General features: G+C 41.7%; 5 protein-coding genes across 5 annotated transcripts; 3 read left to right on the plus strand and 2 right to left on the minus strand.

Annotated features, from left to right (window-relative positions):
* Window positions 1-264: 264 nt before the first annotated feature.
* Window positions 265-1,750, minus strand: LOC147316727 (phospholipase A2-like). The gene is made up of 4 exons (XM_086312823.1): window positions 1,570-1,750; window positions 1,253-1,409; window positions 1,023-1,150; window positions 265-795 (listed from the first exon to the last, which is right to left on the minus strand). The coding sequence occupies exons 1-4, from the start codon at window positions 1,748-1,750 to the stop codon at window positions 671-673; spliced, it is 591 nt and encodes a 196-aa protein (XP_086168949.1). The 3' UTR covers window positions 265-670.
* Window positions 1,751-7,126: 5,376 nt separating this feature from the next.
* On the plus strand, window positions 7,127-8,734 carry pla2g1b (phospholipase A2, group IB (pancreas)). The gene is made up of 4 exons (XM_086313295.1): window positions 7,127-7,252; window positions 7,404-7,545; window positions 8,316-8,449; window positions 8,563-8,734. The coding sequence occupies exons 1-4, from the start codon at window positions 7,204-7,206 to the stop codon at window positions 8,679-8,681; spliced, it is 444 nt and encodes a 147-aa protein (XP_086169421.1). The 5' UTR covers window positions 7,127-7,203; the 3' UTR covers window positions 8,682-8,734.
* A 4-nt stretch (window positions 8,735-8,738) lies between these two features.
* On the minus strand, window positions 8,739-10,544 carry LOC147316729 (perlucin-like protein). Its single transcript, XM_086313294.1, has 7 exons — window positions 10,154-10,544; window positions 9,992-10,075; window positions 9,791-9,877; window positions 9,638-9,688; window positions 9,414-9,553; window positions 9,207-9,322; window positions 8,739-9,085 (listed from the first exon to the last, which is right to left on the minus strand). Exons 1-7 carry the CDS (start codon window positions 10,221-10,223, stop codon window positions 8,932-8,934), a joined length of 702 nt encoding a protein of 233 aa, XP_086169420.1. The 5' UTR covers window positions 10,224-10,544; the 3' UTR covers window positions 8,739-8,931.
* A 1,198-nt stretch (window positions 10,545-11,742) lies between these two features.
* cox6a1 (cytochrome c oxidase subunit 6A1) lies at window positions 11,743-13,342 on the plus strand. Its single transcript, XM_086312825.1, has 3 exons — window positions 11,743-11,914; window positions 12,802-12,944; window positions 13,047-13,342. The coding sequence occupies exons 1-3, from the start codon at window positions 11,770-11,772 to the stop codon at window positions 13,131-13,133; spliced, it is 375 nt and encodes a 124-aa protein (XP_086168951.1). The 5' UTR covers window positions 11,743-11,769; the 3' UTR covers window positions 13,134-13,342.
* A 1,068-nt stretch (window positions 13,343-14,410) lies between these two features.
* On the plus strand, window positions 14,411-17,904 carry LOC147316731 (uncharacterized). The gene is made up of 7 exons (XM_086313301.1): window positions 14,411-14,712; window positions 14,857-15,031; window positions 15,133-15,203; window positions 15,478-15,651; window positions 15,725-15,822; window positions 15,904-15,975; window positions 16,063-17,904. Exons 1-7 carry the CDS (start codon window positions 14,697-14,699, stop codon window positions 16,204-16,206), a joined length of 750 nt encoding a protein of 249 aa, XP_086169427.1. The 5' UTR covers window positions 14,411-14,696; the 3' UTR covers window positions 16,207-17,904.
* Window positions 17,905-18,803: the final 899 nt, after the last annotated feature.

Raw genomic sequence — 18,803 nt, forward strand, 5'->3', positions numbered from 1 at the left:
AGTTTGCTGTGACTCTTTTGGCCACTGTGCTGGCGAGAAAAAGCGCAGTCCCATCAGTCCTGCTGTTCCCGCATAACTTACTGATACTAAGACTTGAGACAGGGTGATTAAAATGATAGTCCAGCAGCTCTCTGTATTACTGCCCTCTGTCAAGGCAAAGACTTTAGATGACACCATTAATTTAGGTTCATTTGTTTCAAGTACACGAGTGCACACATTCATCCTGAGCTCAAGCTAGATGACCATCAAGAACCAGCTGTGCAGTTTTATGTTTTAGATGATGGCTGTCTTTATTAATGGCATTTGTACATTAATAAACAACAATTGGAGGTTGTATGAATGAATCAAAACCAATCAACTTTCCACAGTTTCCACAGTGACCACTTTTCTATACAAGGCTCCACAGATCTGAGCTCATTTTTGAAATAAAAGCCAATTGTATGTTGTACGGTTGCTTTGCTGAAACCAGACCCTGATGTCAGTCTAAAGACAGCAGAATAAATTTTGTAATGGGATCAAAAGTTGAAAATATTTCAGTTAAACTTGTGGATCAGTGTTCAAACTGACACCTTAAAAGAATGAGTCAGCTGTGTTATAAGTGCTTATGAATGGGAAATAGTGAGTATTGAAAAGTGACAAATCAATCTTTCTGCTGTGGTGGGTGATGTGATCAGTTGGCACAGTAAACTGAGTGATCCAGGTTCTTGTTTTCTGGGTTGTATGTATTCTGGGCAAAGCAGTGAGCCGCAGCACGATCACACTCGCACACAGCAGCTTGACACGTATCGTTGGCCGCTGCAGAGAAAGAGCTGTGTCAGCACATGAATACACAACTTCACAGTAATAGCTAAACATCTAACACATTTAAACATTACAAATGTGGCGTGGTTCCATACATACATGGACAGTTGGAAATTTGTGATTTAAATACATTTTTTAAAACCCAGAACATTAGAATTTAACTATTTCTTTTGCCCAAAATGTGTGTGTGTGTAAGCCTGTTTAGTAAGACTTGTTGTTACCTGAGCAGGTCACTCTTTGATTATTGCAGGTAAAATCGAAATCAATAATGTAAGGAAGGTCTTCAGCATCCCCGCATCCAGGAATCTTTTTGCTATTTGCATAGCATTTATCGTGAATTTGGCAGCACCTGCAAATGGATCGGGAGGAGAGAGCATGTTTGAGACAATGTCAAGTTCCCTTCTATTTCAAAAACTGAAAACAAGTCTGATGTGTAGTGTCTGATTCCTACGCATCCACTCCATCTCGGGGGGTCCCCTTCCCTCCGAAGCCACAATAGCAGCCGTAATTGTTGTATCTTAGAGGGTTAACACCGGGCTGGGCGCACTGGATCATCGACCCAAAATGCCACATTGCCTTAGGCAGCACTGCACCACTGACCGCACAAGCTGTTAGGACGTACTCAAAAAATCGATTAGGAGAATTTATCTATTTATATATATATAAAATCTCTTGTAAAGGAAAAACAATAACAACAACTTTTAAAGCGATACAGTCATTGTGTAAAACACGACTGATAATAACGTACATAAGCTTTTTCATGCTTACCCGTGAGAAGCAGCAGCAGAGGAGGAGTAATCAAATTCATGGTTGCAGTCACATGAACCTGAAATTTGGTACAGCCTGCTTTTATAAGTACAGGTGAGAGGGGGTGGAGACATCTGTCAAAGACTAACATCAAATCTGATGCTCTGTTAGGCCAGCACACTTTGTTTTTCTTGTATTTCATTGGTAGAACATAACAGCATTTACTCGGTTTCTGTACTGTGTAAATTTAAGGTAATAAACCTCACTTTAGTATTTTTATGACATGCTTCTTAAACTTTGTTTAGAAAAATCAATATCAAAGTTTCAGTTTATAAATTATGCTTTTATATATGAACCACCAAATGGTACAGTTCAATCACATGCGGAAAGCACAAAATAATGGAAAGGAATATTCAAAGACCTAATTCTGAAGCAACAGGTGAGAGGTGAACGATCAAAGGAGTTTATTTCATCCACTAGTTGTTTTTCAGCAGCAGTGAGTGGTGGGATGCATAAGTAGTCAAACCATGCACTACAGTGAACTTGAACTAATTTATGGGCAGTGGGCACAAAGGCTTGTTATAGTAGGACAAAATGCGATTGGACAGTTAAGATCATTCCCTCAGCAGACTGGTGAACTTGATGTGAACCTGATGAGTAAGAGCAGACCCCAAAATCAGATTTCAGGTTCAATTAGAAGATCGGGGGATTAAATGCTATGAAAAATAACTTGATGTTTGTTAAATTAAAAATGAAAATCTAAATGTTCTTCCAAATGTTCAGCATGAGTATATACAAAAAAGCCATGACATTTTGGGACTCTTACAGCACATCGTCCACCTTTTCTGCCAGAAAATAAAATCCATGCCACGAGACCAGCAAAACCCTTTAAAAACCAGTTGGAGTTGGTACTAACTGCCCCTTTCAGACGCACTCTGACACGTACAGATATGCTCCGTTCACTCTCAGAACAGCTCTGCCAAACACAGTTTAAACACCTGTCAGAATAAACCAAATCAAAGTGCAGTGCCATTGAAAAAAGAGGAACTGGCAAAAAATCCTGACAACCAAAAGAAAACTGTGTATAATGGCTTCACTAGTAAAGCACAGATTCAAGTTCCTTCTATAAGGAAAACATTCAGAAAACGTTTATAAGAGCAAAATTATGGAGAATACCAATGGATCATAAAAGGTCTACAAAAAGCCTCTAATTAATTAGAGAATTTATAAAATACAGAAGGTTACATCAAAGATATCTGGATCACGTGTGCAGCTGAACGCACCGAGAAGAAAAGAAGGTGGCACTTTGAGCATTAGTAAGATCTATTAGTAAGGTATTAGCAAATACTTAATTCATCATTTATACATCATTACTGCTTCTTAGTATGGCATTTCTAAGTACAGGTATGTTTATCCATCTGTTACGTTTAGGCCGTTCACGTTTACAGCTGTCACTGCAACCGCATCACTGCTAGCAATAATCATAGTCATAATAATATATGTGCAGTAATAAACTGCTAAGCAGGACTAATGCTATATAAATGATGGATTAAGCATTTGTTAAAACCTTACTTATATCTTTCTGATGCTTAGTAGTGTGACATAAGTGGCATTGCTAAAAAAAACAAAACGTCAGTGACCCTTTAACATACAATTGCAGTTTGTACACAAATGAAAATAGCTGAAGTTATAACACTGTACAGAAATAGAGATCGACACCAAGTCACAAGTGATACAGTTACAGGCCTGTTTCTCTGCTTTTACAACTCTTCAAAATACTGGACGAAGTTGTCATTAACAGATGAGAACAAATAAATTGATAAACACAAAACAGCTCCGGTTCTTGATCACAACAAAAACAAAAACGTTTGTGAACCTGGTTTTGGAAGGATAGATATATCATTATATCTATATTTATCAGATAAATAAAAAAAATTTCTTTCTCTCTTTTGTGGGGCGAGTGTAGACAAGTATTGGGGGGATGTGGGGTTAATGGTGATCAGGGAAAACTGGTTTTGAGCATGTGGGAGGGATTAATAAGTGTGTAGGTATTCCTTCCTACTCTATTTTGGACTTGGCAATTGAGTTGGTATTTCATGTCACGTTTATATTTTATGTGTATATGTTGATTTGTTTGATTTACATGTCTGGAGTAAAAGGTTATCATCATCATCATCATCATCATCATCATCATCGTCATCGTCATCATCATCGTCATCAAGGAGGCAGTCACCATGTACAAATATGTCACCGTCTGAAGGTCAGTGAATGACTCACAGCTCAGACATTCATTTGATATACTGTGAAGACTGTATATAATTAAAATATTAATTTAATTATATATGCATTACATAGAAATCTTAAGGTTATAGCACAAAAAATATAATGTGAGATGAGACCTTGGTGACCTCATATCTGGCTTCAGAGACGTATATACGGTTATTTATGGGGTTAAGCTTTCATCACCATCACCTGCCTTTATATTTTATGCACATTTTTATATAATGAAAGTTTGTTACAATATTTTTTACTTTTAACTGAAAATTTTTCTTCTACTTGCCTCTATTATATGGTTGGTCTTTTCTCCCTGGTCACTCTGTGTTTCCATGGATTTGAATTGTTGGAAGTTGAATTAAAAATAACTCGTCAGCCTCACAGCTGTGTAAATAGCCAGCACTTACCACAGTTCCCACAACTTTCCACAGCACATTTCTGACGTGGGGTGTTTTATATGTGTATCTCATAGTGTTGTCACAAAAGGAAGCAGAACATGATGATGAATGTGCTGGACCTTTACAGCACACTGAGTAGTTAAAAAAATAAAGTGATGCATATTAAAGTACGGCTGACAAAATTACAGTTAGAGCTTTAAAAACTGAGAGAGATCAGTATCAGTGCCAGTATCAGAGTCACATAGAAACCTCTCCTCTAGGACTGCTGACAAATCACAAAGAGGACATCTATGACAAAAACAAATGCTCTCACGTGGATCTCTGCGGGTCACATGAGTTTATTTTAATTAGACTCGATTTTTTTCCCTCTACTGTGCAGTTTACATTTGTCAAGCTGATATTTACTTAGGTATTGCCAAAAGCATTTGCTCGTTTGCTTTCACACGTATGTGCACTTGAGTGACATCCCACAGGGTTTAATATGATGTTGGCCCACCCTTTGCAGCTATAACAACTACAACTCTTCTGTGAAGGTTTCCACAAGGTTTAGGAGTGTGTTTAAAGGTCAGCAAATATGTCTGGAGTTTTGATCTCCTCCATACCTGCTTCATGCCCTGGAGGACGGGGCTGTGGCCCCCCCACACCCTCTAGCAGATCATTACATGAAGGAACCTTTTAAAAAAACAAGCGTGTCCATGCTCACAGGTGTACACACGGGTGATCACACCCACAAACTACACCCTTTTTGGCTCCTACCTCAAAGCACACTGTGTTCTGTTGATCTTATGTGCTGCACAATAATGTTTAATATTTAGTATTTACTGTCATATTCCCATATATCATTGTGATGTTGTTTATTCTATTACTCTTGTTCTCTTCTGCTTGTTTTCTTTTTTCTTTCTCAACAGGTGATCCAGGTGATTGATATATGCATTTTTTTATTTCTTTTTCTCTTTTTTTTTCTCTGCTCATTCTGTTTGTTTGTTTTTTTTGCCCTTCTCCCCCGTCCCTCTTCTCAGCTGTTTCTCTTTCCCTCTTTCTTTCTCCCCTTCTTTCCCCCAGTCAAGTCTGTCCCGTATTAAGCAAGTGAAAATAAAATAAACAATAAAAGGTGAATCAAATGGACCATTACGGCAAGGCTGGGATGGTCAATTTGGTAAAGTAAATCCGTTGGGCATCTTTCTTTGCCTTTAGACAACAATTCTGATGGCAAAAGAGCCAAACGGGACAGGCCAAAAAAAAAAAAAAAAAAAAAAAAAAAAAAGGTCAGCAAATATTTGTGGAAACCTGACATAAGTAACATGCCAGAACCTCAATGCGCATTAAGATAATCCCCCAAAGCTTCTCTTAATCTGCTTGAATTATTTTCTATAAATTCATTCTTCTTGCACTGTGCTACTGCTGCACAGTAACTATTGTAAGTGACCACAGGGAGGCAGTATAACAGCCTCCCTGTGCTGAGGGAGCTGGAGACCCAGCCCTAACCCTAACTTTTTTTGAAATTCCCCAAATGTCCAAGAAATAACATCCCTCTACTCTTTAAAGACCTCTGCATTTTTTAATCAACATCTTTGACATCTTGGAAATCTTGAAAACATTCTGGAGACATTACATGCTAAAATGTGACTGCTCTGTAGTGTAGCTCTTATTTGATTCAGTGAGCAATGACTGGTACTCCAGGCCTGGAGGCTTTAGCACACCTGCTGGTGACTGTGACAGGCAACACTGCTGAGCCTATTTAGGCTGTCTGTGTCCGTGCTGTGACCGTAACTGCTGTAAACAGCCTTGCTTCACAAAGACCCAAAGAGTGGATCAAAGAAGACACAAAAATGATCTCTGGGAGACTCACAAAAAGCAGCAGTCTTAAAAGCATCATTAATAAAGAGAACCACCAGCAGAGCCATGACAGTTAAGTTACACCAGGATACAATCGTTCAATAGGACCGTTGCTGTTAGGCTTTGCTCTGTTGCACCAGTAAAACAACTGTATTCACTCATAGAAACTTTGAGATATGTGGCCTTCTGTGTTTTCATGTTATGCTCTCTTATTTTGAACAAAACTGCTGCATGTATACTAAAGCTACATATACTTGAGTGTTTCTCTGAGCAGAAGCAATAAAAAGACAACAAGCATTTCCATTTCCTGTCTCCAACATGACTCCTAAAAAGACAGCATTTATCTTCTCATGGACTCCACTAGTAACCTATTATGTGCTCCATAACTCAGCACGAGTCGTCCAGTTGTGGATATGATTCCTCGTGAATGTTCAGGAAAAAAATCATCTCTGTCATTCTTAGCCTAATTTCCAGGCAATGTGTGATACTAGAAGTGATGTGGTAACAGTGACTGCTGTACACGGTGTAACAGCAACAGACGGATAATTATCACACACTAAGGAGGAGGAATGGTGAATTAAGCACTTACCAATACTGCACCAATACCTTACTAATATCCTACTAATGCTTAACAGCCTGACATTGTTATAAAGTTACCCAATTACCCTATTTGGGCTTCTTTTTTTTTAAAATTTTCCTGAATAACGTGGTCTATAATGTATTTCTACATTTTCTGCTTACTCTGTGCTCCCTTGGGTTTGGATTACCTGGAGTCAAATTAAAACTTGAACATGCACCTGTGTAAATAGCTAACATTTGGCACAGCTCTCATGACCTTCGGTTGCACCTTGCTTGTGTTCGGTGTGCATATAAGATCAAAGGAAATTAAACTTTACACAACAGAAAAAAAAATCAACCAAATATAAAAAGCATTAATGTGTTTGTGCTTGCTCTTATATGCATGTGATTGTGTATGCACCTGTTGCTTATTTACAATACATGTGGATCCATATACGTTGTATAAGGTATTAAATAAGGGACTGGATGAGTCCCAGCAGCTGGTCAAAGCAGGACCGCCTCTCAGTTGGACGGTCAATATAAAGCAACAGCTTTACCCCAAAGACCATTGAGACACTTCTCCAGTAAAATGCATCTGAGTCATTCTCTGCTCATTGTGCTCTTCGGCCTCCCAGCTCGTAAGTTTAAAAGTATTTGTCATGACAGCTCTCTTTCAGTGAAACTGATATCAGAAAATCTCCCAAGAGGCTTGAGTTTTGATTTTGCCTGATGCAATGCCAGACAGTTCTGGGATGTGAACCTGCTACATGTCTCTGTTGGGTCTCGTAGTGCTGGGTTATCGAGCTCTGTGGCAGTTCAGGTCCATGATCCTGTGCACGGTACCCGATAGCTGGCCAGCGCTGGACTACGCTGATTACGGCTGCTACTGCGGGCTGGGAGGCTCTGGCACACCTGTTGATGAGCTTGACAGGTAAGATTGCTGGAGTCGTACTGCTCATGCTGCCTGCCACGTTCTGTCCCCCAGTGAGATATCCACCTCTGAGTCTCCCACAGTCACTGTGAGTTATACGGTGTATCGCACAAAGTATTTAAACAAACTTAGCAGGAATAGCAAATAGTTTATGTAATCCAAGTGGATGTATCAAAAAAAATGTCATTAAACCCAAGAGTGTTTTTCTGCAGTGTTAATATCACATGTGAGGAGATTTCCCACAAACTGCACAACTGCATGATTATTACTTAGCTGAACACAGGCTGGAAATCTTTATTCACTCTAATCTTGGTCATGGCAGACACGAGTTAAACTTGTCTTTTCTCAGCCACACAAACAGTAGAAACCACATGAGGACCACAAAACTACTTAATTCATTATTTGAACATTAACAGTCCCGTGAGCCTTTGTGCTCACAGTAACTGTTTCCTCAGAAAAGCCATTCAGTTGTATGTGTAAATTAAATCTATTGCATTAATGGAATTTAGCTAGAATTTACAGTGTTCAGTGAAAAGCGTTTCTTGTGCAACTTTGCTTTATTATCTCTTTTTGTTTTATTAATTAAAAGCTCATTAGATAAAATTGATTAGTGAACTCAAGGCGTTAAAAATGTCTCCATGGACTGAGCCGCACTGTTACAGACATATTTTTTAACGTTTGCTTTTTGCTTGTTATAGACACAGATAGATATAGATAAAGAAAATTAGTAAATTTAAAAGGGTTGCTTTAATGGTCTGTGTTTGTTGTAGGTGCTGTCAGGTCCACGACCAGTGCTACAGTGATGCCATGCAGCACGATGACTGCTGGGCCATCCTGGACAACCCCTACACTGAAATATACAGCTATAACTGTGACAAGGCCAGCAAAACTATCACCTGCCTGGGTGAGTGTTAACAACAACAGCAGTGTACTATCGATCAACCTTGTCTACAGCTAGATTTTCTCTTACTGTGTACAGCAAACACTCAACCGTCTTCTCTGCCTTTCCCCTTGTAGATGACAACGATCCGTGTGAGAAATTTATCTGCGAGTGTGACAGGAATGCAGCCATGTGCTTCAGTGAGGCTGGTTACAGTGAGGAAAATGCTGACATCCCGAGTGACCGCTGCCAGTGAGCTGAAGAGGGCATCATCATTTGAAAAAATAAAACATCAGTAAATGAATAGAAGTGCTATTGTTTCCATAGCTATTTATTTATTGTCCAAGAAAAGACTTAAAGACATACATGCACGTTTCATCTATTTCTGTGACACATCAGCACCAGTAACATCTTTTCCATCATTCTGGACTCCTGCCTGCCATGCAGGGTCTGCCTTGCTGGCGAGGAAGGGGCGGGGTTGTCATCTCAGGGCGTTCCCCTGTTCCTCATGCCCTTTTCTCACAGATGTAGCGGTACGTGATGTTACAGTCGGCATCATTCCACAACCTGCGTTCACGTCTTTCAGGCGGATGAAGCTGCCCGCAGTCCTCTCCATTCTCTCTGTATTCCCAGTCGTCTGGCTGACCTTCATCCCAGAAACTGAACACAATCAGAAGAGGGAGGAGAAATAATGATGCCACACACAGTGATGACTTCCTTCTGCCTCGATTTGTTCCTCCCACTCATCTGTCTTTACTTTTTTTTGTTACATTTCTCTTACGTTGGGGTTGACCTGTAGTCAGTTCCGTCCACCCAGCTCCACTGTCCCTCGTGATGTCGTTCCACGAGTCCGATCCAATAGCTATACTTGATTGGAACAATTCTGGAAATGTAGTCCTAGAAGTGATTAAAAAAAACCCTTTGTTTAAGACTATGTGTGCTTCTTAACTGGCATGTTCACAGCAAGCTGATGTGATAAGGAGCTCACCAATTCCTCCGCAGTGTTCAGAACCAGCAGGTGTCCTCCGTGTGCTTTGCACTGCTCCTCTGCTTTGCTCCAGGTTATACTGGTGATGGATACCAGGTAACAGCTACTCTGGTAAGACACCCAGCCTTCGCTGCATGTCCCTATTATGATAACGATTAGCATATGTTGACTGTAAAAGGAAATAAAATCTGATATAAATGATTTAAAAGCATGCGGTTTAATACCTCTAACTGGGGTGAGCTCCTCTAAGGCGTCACTGTGAACTGTCATCTCGCCTTAAATGTGGAAAACCACAAAACGACAGCGCAAGATTGTGAAGAGGACTAAAAGGTTTATGTGTGCACATATTCAAACCAGATATCATTTTGTTTTTTAACCTGAACTGAGAGCTGATGTTGTTCCTCCATGGTTCGTTTTCCCAAGATACTGTTTGAGATCTGTGATTTCCCTGCTTAACTGTGAAACTTTAAGATAAAGGAATGATAGAAAGAAAAAGGTTAGATTCTTATACAGTTATGTAATAATATATGAATGAACCAGCTTTACTTGACTGTGGTCAATGTGGACTATAGTCGTACATTTGATCCCAGTTACCAGCAGCAGAATCAACAACAGCAGCACCAGCAGGCCATAGAGCACAAAAATCACAATCCTCTTCATACCTACAAACAGTAACCAACCAAATCACTGGAAACTACTGGAAACTACTTGATTAAAATGAAGTGACGTGAAAATGTTACCTGTCTTTGTGGTGTTTTCATGGACAGAGCTTCTATCCAAAGATCCAACCTGGTGATACTGAAGCTCCATTGCTGAAAGAAATCAGCTGATGCAAATGTGTGCATAAGTACTTAAAGCGCAGTTACCAGGATTCAGTCTAGAGACATGATCAGACTACAAGAGGTTAACCAAATGGTTCTTGTTTGTTTTTAGGCCTCATATTATGTTAACTATTAATGGTTCAATAAATAGACGCTGGTCTTTTAATAGTCTAAAAGCAAACACTTTCAAAGGTGTACAGCTAAAATTTGAGTTATTGTAAATGTAAATTATGTAAATACTTGTTGTATTTATTGATATTTAGATGATTACATTTATAACCCCCTGTGTCATGCACTAGTCTAAGCCTGCAAAGCCATATCAAGAGCAAACAATCCCAACCAATAAAACTTATCACTCACCTTGATCAGCCAGAGTATCTGCGTATCTGGACTCTGACCATGCAACCCCACAAAATCCTCCCCTGTTTAAAGAGAAACACATTCCAGGCACAGGAGACGTTCATAATGTGTTATAGTTATTTAAGGTTCATGAATCATTCTCTTGGGGTGAAGTTGAGAGAATTTAGGGGCTGTAACAAAAAAAAATGAAAGTCAAAAAAAAAAACTAGCTACAGTGGTGTTGGGGATCTAATCAAATTTGAGTGAATTATAAACACAGAAAAGTACAATCAGATTTTGATCCACCATGCAATACCATGTGGAAAGGATCCCAAACATTACTGGAGCAGCGTGACAGACTACTTAAAGAAATTAGAAGAAAGCTTGCTTAAGACAGTTCAGGCTGTGCTGAAGAATAGAGGTGACTTTCAGGATCATTAGAAATATTTTTTTCCCTCCATATAAACTGTATTGCATGCTACATAAATTGCTGCACATAGACTGCTGGGGGACTACCATGATGCATTGAGTTTTTCCTTTCCTTTCACCTTTCTCACTCACTATGTATTAACAGACCTCTCTGCATTGAATCACACTTGTTATTAATCTCTGTCTCTCTTCCACAGCATGTCTTTTATCCTGTCTTCCTTCTCTCACCCCAACTGGTCGCAGCAGATGGCCGCCCCTCCCTGAGCCTGGTTCTGCCGGAGGTTTCTTCCTGTTAAAAGGGAGTTTTTCCTTCCCACTGTCGCCAAAGTGCTTGCTCATAGGGGATCATTTGATTGTTGAATTTTTCTCTGTATGTATTATTGTAGCGCCTTGAGGCGACTGTTGTTGTGATTTGGCGCTATATAAATAAAATTGAATTGAATTGAATTGAATTTTGCATTCAATATACAATATACAGAAACTGAGGGGAGGCTGAACTAAATTATATATAACAATATTTTACAAAGTTACAAAATATGAGAAATACCTTTAATAAATACAAATAGCCCAATTATAAATATTCAGGATATTATAGGGATTAAATATATACGAATGATACATATAGAAAACCTCACATCACATGAAATCAGAGAAAACAGATCACGGTTACAGCTGTGTTGTATTAATGTGAAATGCAGGCTGCAGTTCTCCATCTCGCCGCTTGGTGACACAGCAGAGCTCACAGTTGTCTGGCCTTTACGTCACGCATGTGTACAAACCTCTTCCGGTCTATTCGTCAGCCAGAAAGGAAAATGGCGGCCTTTGGACGTTTCTCTCAAGTGTTGCTGAGGTCTTCTTTGACCCAAACCCGGCGTCAGCTCTCTGCCGCTGCCGGACACGGCGAGCAGTCAGGTAATTATAACGCTCTATTTTACACAAGTGGTTGCATTTAATTTGTTTTGGCTTTAAGACGACCTGTTATGTTAGATCCAGTGACCTTGCTGAGCTAGCTAGCGTTAGCATTAGCAGTAGCAATGCATCCTTGAGAGGAGAGCACGTAGTCGCTGCCCCCCGAAACTTGTGATTTTCTTGCATTTGTTGTTGTCTGTGTCTCACAGCAGCGCAGTCTGTTAGTTAATATGATTTAAAAGTGGAGCAGTGTGACGGAACAGCATGTCTTACGAGCTAAAGTGCAACAAAAGATGAAAGGATAGTCACAAAGACACCTGATAATCGTTATGACCGACAGCTTGTAAAGGAAGTATTTATTTCAACACGAGAAAGGCAGACCAGTGTTAAGATAAAGAGAGGATAGGCATGCGTTTTGAGCAGGAAGGAAAAGGACAGCTTTGAACTGAATTGACTTGAGTTGAATAATTGTGGAGATGCAAGGAAGTTGAACTGTTCTTGTATAAATGCACAGTTAATTTTGCATTTCGCATTGACAGTCTTTTAAAAGAGAGACTTTAAACCGTGTCTAACTATTCACTAAGTGAGGTCATATCTTACAGAATCTTATCAGAAATCTTACAGCTGAAAGTAACAACATGCATCCAGTGGGGCCTTTTTATATGGTGTATTTTTGGACCAGATTTGAATGTAACTGTCTTTTAGTGAGTTAAACTGGTTGTATTTCTTGGATTTAGTTCTGGTCAAGGGCATGCTCTGTCGACTGTCTCAGGGGCGTTCATATGATCTAACAGTGTCAGATGTCAGCACATTGTTATCATTTTACTTCTCTTTCGCTCTTCTTTCTATTGTTACTTGTTAGTTAAATAATTCTGATTTCTTATCCCCAGGGAAGACCTGGAAGATCCTCACCTTCGTGGTTGCCCTTCCAGGTGTTGGAGTTTGCATGTTGAACACATTCTTGAAGGAGCAGCACCACAGCCATGAGCAACCAGAGTTTGTCCCCTACACCCATCTCCGCATTCGCAGCAAGGTCTGACTTCATGAGACTTGTAATTTTAAGTGCTGCCTTTAAAAAAACAACAACATTATTTTTGACTTAATTATGTTTTTCTTATGCTTCCTCTCCCATTAGCGTTTCCCCTGGGGTGATGGCAACAAAAGTCTTTTCCACAACCCACATGTGAATCCTCTTCCTGATGGCTATGAGGGACATGAGTAAAAAACAAACCTCCAGATGTCACAGATGGGATCAGTCCTTGTTAAGCAGTTGTTATTGGACCACACTCCTATTCACAGTTTACTCTTTCCTCTTTAATCGTTTTACCTCTGTGCTCTTAACACAGGGCACCTGAACCAATAGCTCCTTTGTTCTGGACCATTATACAAAATGTCTGACTTAACATAAATAAAGTAACTTCTATTACCTCACTTCATGTTTCTTGTATGTATCCATGCAGTTTGACCCATTTTATTTCCAGTTAGAAAATAAGTAGAATTACCCAGTTGGGCTGTTGTTTGTTTACCCTGTACATGTCCTTGGCAGTTCCAATGCCCTGCTTTGGGTTTGCTCTGGCACTGGAATACTGCACCTTGTCCTTTGGCCTGTAGGTGCTGTTACAGACTCTGAGGAGGAGCCGCACGTCACTCATCCTGGCTGGGGAAAAGCTGGCGGTATTTTGTGACAATAATGTTGCCAGTGCAAAAAGTGAAATAGAACAGCCCAGTCTCAGTATGTTCCTCTACATTCTTGCTCTCAAACAGTGACCAGTCGGTATCCATGAAACAGTCCTGTCACAGAGACGGCCTGTTCTGGCCAGATTTTAACCTTTTTTGTGAGAGGTTTGGATCCAATTTCTAATTACTAACAGCAGTTTTATTGAAAAAGCATACTCACAAAGCACAGGAGTTACAGTTTGTAAATAATTATCATTCTTCAATATAAAGCTACTCTCATCGGCTGCCTTAGTCACGACAGGTAGCAGAGCATGTTGATTTCATGGTCACGGTCACGTGAATCACTACACTATGCAGCCATCATTGTTTAATATCGTTTGTTTTTTCTTTTAGATCATACACAAAATCTTAATAGACCCTGTTCATAGCAGACACTGAGAAGTCCTAATAGAGGAGCTGGCAGTAACGAGTGTTCTTTCCCCAGTAAAAGCTTTGATGTCTTGCTGAGGGAGTGCCTGCAACTCCAGCGCTGAAGCAGCTCTTGTGTATTGTTCACACCTGTCTTCCTCTGTTACACATAAAAGAAAAAACCCTTTTCTTTGTCTCACTCAGTAAAATCTGGGTCAGGCTTGTGCCCGTTCAGTCTGTGGCTACCCCCCCAAACCCGACATGACTCCTACGTTTTCCACAGTTCACCAGTGTCTATAAACCAGCTCCGTAAGCTTGTCCCGACCCAACAACCATTAACGTTATCAGTGATGATGTGATGATTCGCGCACGTGACTCGCTCTTTGTTACAGACTCCACCTCTTTCACGTGAACGCGCTTTAAGCCGAATTAGAAAATCCAGGGTTAACAAAGCTCGCTGATAGACAGCTCAATGACACCGTTTACCTTTGCCCGCTTCTGGTTTTTTCGAGGCTAACTGATGATGGGACTCGTGCCGTAACTAACCGTGGCATCGATCAAGCTCGGCTTTACTCCGTCTCGCGACCGCGGGTTACGATTTGATTACTAAATCTAGCATTGAAACATCTCGGATAACTGCGCGTCCCCGCTCCTCCACAAAGGGAAGATCAGTCGCACGCAGAAACCCGGATCGAAATCCATGAACGCAGACGGAGGTGAGGAGACTTTGTGCAAGATCACACAAACTGTAACAAAACCCCCAAAAAACAATCAAAACCAACAACAATCATCACGTGGTTTTTGACTCTCATTCGTGCACATTTATAGTACATTTATATTTCTGTGTTATTTTAAAACAGATTTTCAGATAATGAGGAAACAGGAGAGGGCGCATTTTTTCAGCTCCAAAGAGCAGGAGCTCATTCTGAAGTTGTATGAAGAGGAGAGAGAGATACTAACAGCTAAATCCAACACCACCAGTGCCTCTAAACTCAGAGAGGAAGCCTGGCAGAGAATTGCTGATAAAATAAATGCGTAAGGACATTTATTCACTCGTGTGAGTGTGATTGACCTATATTCAAATTATTGAATATAGACCCTACTGACACATCATCTTTATTTTTCCTGCTTCACAGGGTCTCAGACAGTGGCTACAAAAGGACATGGCAGCAAGTAAAAGTCAAACACAAGAACATTGTGCAAACAGGTGCAAGCACTTTGTCTTAGTTTTGATCTCAGCGAGTCAGCAGTTGCTTCGTAAAAGAGGTTTTTCTTTGTGGTTTTCTGCAAATCATTAAGTCTAAATGAATGAGTTTATGATCTTTGAGCTTATGAACTCTCCGCATCATTAAAATGCTTTATGCACATACATGCACTAGCATGACGGAGCTGTATAACATTCAGTGTTTCTCTTCCTGCACTGGCTCAGAGTCGGTAAAGTCCAGGTGTGTTACGTATCTGTCAAATCTGTCCCTGTGCAGCAAAAAGGAAAAGGGTTGCAATGATGAGAAACGAGGGCGGCTCGGCGACCCCGTCTCTGAATTCGGGTGAGGATGACGTGCTGCATCACAAAGACAATGGGCTGAGGGTGGAGGTTCTCCCTGGAGGCGCCTGTATTGACCCAGCAGCTGTGTCTGACAGCTCTTTCATGAGCGGTAGGTGAAATTCACGAGCATCCCTGCAAAAGTTTCCACATTGGCTTATTTAAATGTTTCTTCGCTGCTGCAGTGTCGGGCCACCCTGTCCTGCTGCTGCCCATAACAAAGACTGAACCAGAGAGCCTCAGCAGCGACGAGACGGACATTAGTGACACTCAGTTTGAAGGGGTGAGTACTGCTGCGCGTGCATCTCCTGGAGCTTTTGCCTGTGAGTACTTGGCGTGAAGACTGGATTGCTCTTTTTAACAGGACGTTCACGGCAGCAGCTTGCAGGAGGGCGCTAACGCGGCCGGGGCTACAGCTGGTGGCAGAAGCGGAGAGGTGAGGTCCATTTGTCACAGCTGTCCTGTGCTAATGAGAAGAAACGAATGCAACAAGAGCGCATGTTTTGTGTAATCTGATTCACAGAAGCAGACAGAAAACCTCAGGTCTCTCTACTGCTCCTACCTCAAGAAGGAGATTGAGAACCGGGACCAAGAGATGGCTTACAGAGCACTTAAAATGAGGAAGCTGGAGAAAGAAATCTTATTACTTGACAAGCAGCTGATGTGATTGCAAGGAAAAAACAAAAGTACTTCTATCCTTTTATGTGGAAAAACAAGAATTTGTTGAAATGACATGTTGCCTTTTACCCCGGCACGCTCACAGAGGTGTGTTTAGGTTGTAGTTGGCTGCAGCTGTAGGCAGCATAATCTCTTACATGCTGGTCAGGGTTGTAATGATACATGTCACTACCCTTTTTTTTTGCAATATTGCATCACACAACTTATGCAACGGTGCTGATGCTGCCGTACACCGATTCTCAGACCACGAGAGTGTTTAAAGCGCACTGATGGAAGGCAGCATGGCTGCTTGAGGGTTCACAGTAGCATGTAAGTGGAGCCTGTGAGAGCACCATGTTCACTGTACTCTACCTCAGCAGGTTTAAATGAACGAATGCAACAACAGATGGCTTTAATGTCAGAAGAGACTTTTAGGGCCTTTTATATGTATTTGTGACAACTGGTCCAAATCTTATGCTTAAAATTTTAAATTGAAATTCTCAAGCTCCTTGGAAAACATCCTGAGGTCCAGGAAAGATGTGACAGAGAGTTCTTGCTGATCCACTTTTATTAACCTTTCTCTGAAGTCACATTAATGGATGCCGTTGCTAAGCAGATGCAGCTAATGCAGTCGGTGTTCCACCAGAACCCTCGTTCTGTTTTGATGATTTTATTCCGGCCAGTTGTGGTTATTTATAGAGATACTTCATTAAACCACACAGTGTCTCACACAAGGAGACATCTTCATGACATGACAGATTTGTAACAGTTCATCATTTTCTTGCGGTTGCCTAAACGAAGCTCAGCGCGGGAGATTATGTGATGACTTGCGTCATTTCTCAGTCATGTTGGTTTTTTAATACAGGACGCTCCAGCCTATCCTCTGCTAAAGGATAGGAAGCATCTGAGCATCTTTAGCATCCAAGGAATTTCACCAGCTCTTATCATGGCTGCCATGCAGATACATCTGAGTCACTTTGCTCAGTTGGAAACCTTCTACAGCAAAGCTGACTCTTTGTTTTTAATCACCAGCACGCAGAAAATTGGTGCTAACTGTTCTGTCACTGCTGGAGGCCTCCTAATAAACAGGCCGCTGGGTCACGTGATTTTCAAACGCATAAACTTCGCAGTTTATAAGAATCGTTGTCTGCTCGTTGTCTATGAACAGCTCTAACTCTCTGACATTTATCTCCAAAGAGTGATGTAAAAATCATGAGGTTCAGAGTAGAAAAAAGTCAACTGTTTTTTTTTTTGTTTTTTTTTTTAAAGAAAAAAAAAATGCATATATCGATCACCTGGATCACCTGCTGAGAAAGAAAAAAGAAAGCAAGCAGAAGAGAACAAGAGTAATAGAATAAACAACATCACAATGATATATGGGAATATGACAGTAAATACTAAATGTTAAACATTATTGTGCAGCACATAAGATCAACAGAACACAGTGTGCTTTGAGGTAGGAGCCAAAAAGGGTGTAGTTTGTGGGTGTGATCACCCGTGTGTACACCTGTGAGCATGGACGCGCTTGTTTTTTTAAAAGGTTCCTTCATGTAATAATCTGCTAGAGGGTGTGGGGGGGCCACAGCCCCGTCCTCCAGGGCATGAAGCAGGTGTGGAGGAGATCAAAACTCCAGACATCCAGAGGCCCCCAGAACACAAGAGACCAAGGAAGACCAACAGAGGGGCAGCCGCGCCACTGTCCCAGAAAGAGCTGAGGAGAGTCCCAGATGAGGGCTCACTCAGCAGCCGCGGAGCAGAAGCCAGGGGGAGTTGCAGTGACGCGCCCGTGAGCTCCGCCGGCAGCCAGCTGCGCCTGAGTAACCGAGCCCCAGGCCGAGAGGCCGGGGGCACCCCACCTCCGAAGTGGCCCGAGCGAGCCCCAGGCTCCAGGCCCCGATAAGCGGCCGCCAAGGAGTGAGCCGGTGTGTACCTGGACGCCCATCCCCGGACACAAAGAACCACCAACGCACCGATGTCTGAGGGGGTCCGCCACTGGCAGGGGAAGTGGTGGTAGGGGGAGATAGGCCTCCAAACCTTGGAGGGCCTGAGATGTCCCCAGAGAGGTGGCGCCTGACACCCAACCTGACATATAGACACAGACATACAGGCACACACAGATACAAACATCCATTCCCACCCTCATGCTCTCATATGCACTTACTCCACACTCAACCAACGTGGAGACAGACATAAAGAGACGCTGTACACACGATCACACTCCCCAAGCGTACTCTACAAACCGGGTCTAGGTGCCCCCGCCCCTGGAGGGGGGAACTGCACCCAGACCCAGGTGGTGTTTCCCTTTTCCCTGCGGTGGGGGGAGGCAGACCGCCCCGACTCCGCAGCAGCAGGAAGGCTCCACACTCCAGACCGCAGTCGGACGGCCAACTCCTCCTCCTAGTCCTAGCCCCCCTGCTCCAGCAGGTCGCAGAGAATGGGGGTGAGAGAAGACTCCAAAAAAGTCAACTGTTAATCATTATGTTGATTAAATATTAATTTTGGTAAAAGTGTGTCTGCTTAGTGTAACTATTACTACTTCATATCATCGCTGTTGAGTCCGGTGTGCCGGAGAATGGGTTGTGAAGACTTTTATACAGAGACAGGTGT

Source organism: Aulonocara sp. 'chitande type north' Nkhata Bay, linkage group LG12, assembly GCF_057382095.1.
Source record: "Aulonocara sp. 'chitande type north' Nkhata Bay isolate Kocher_YH1m ecotype deep benthic linkage group LG12, A_spYH_male_GT1.1, whole genome shotgun sequence".
In the NCBI taxonomy this organism is placed as follows: Eukaryota; Metazoa; Chordata; class Actinopteri; order Cichliformes; family Cichlidae; genus Aulonocara; species Aulonocara sp. 'chitande type north' Nkhata Bay.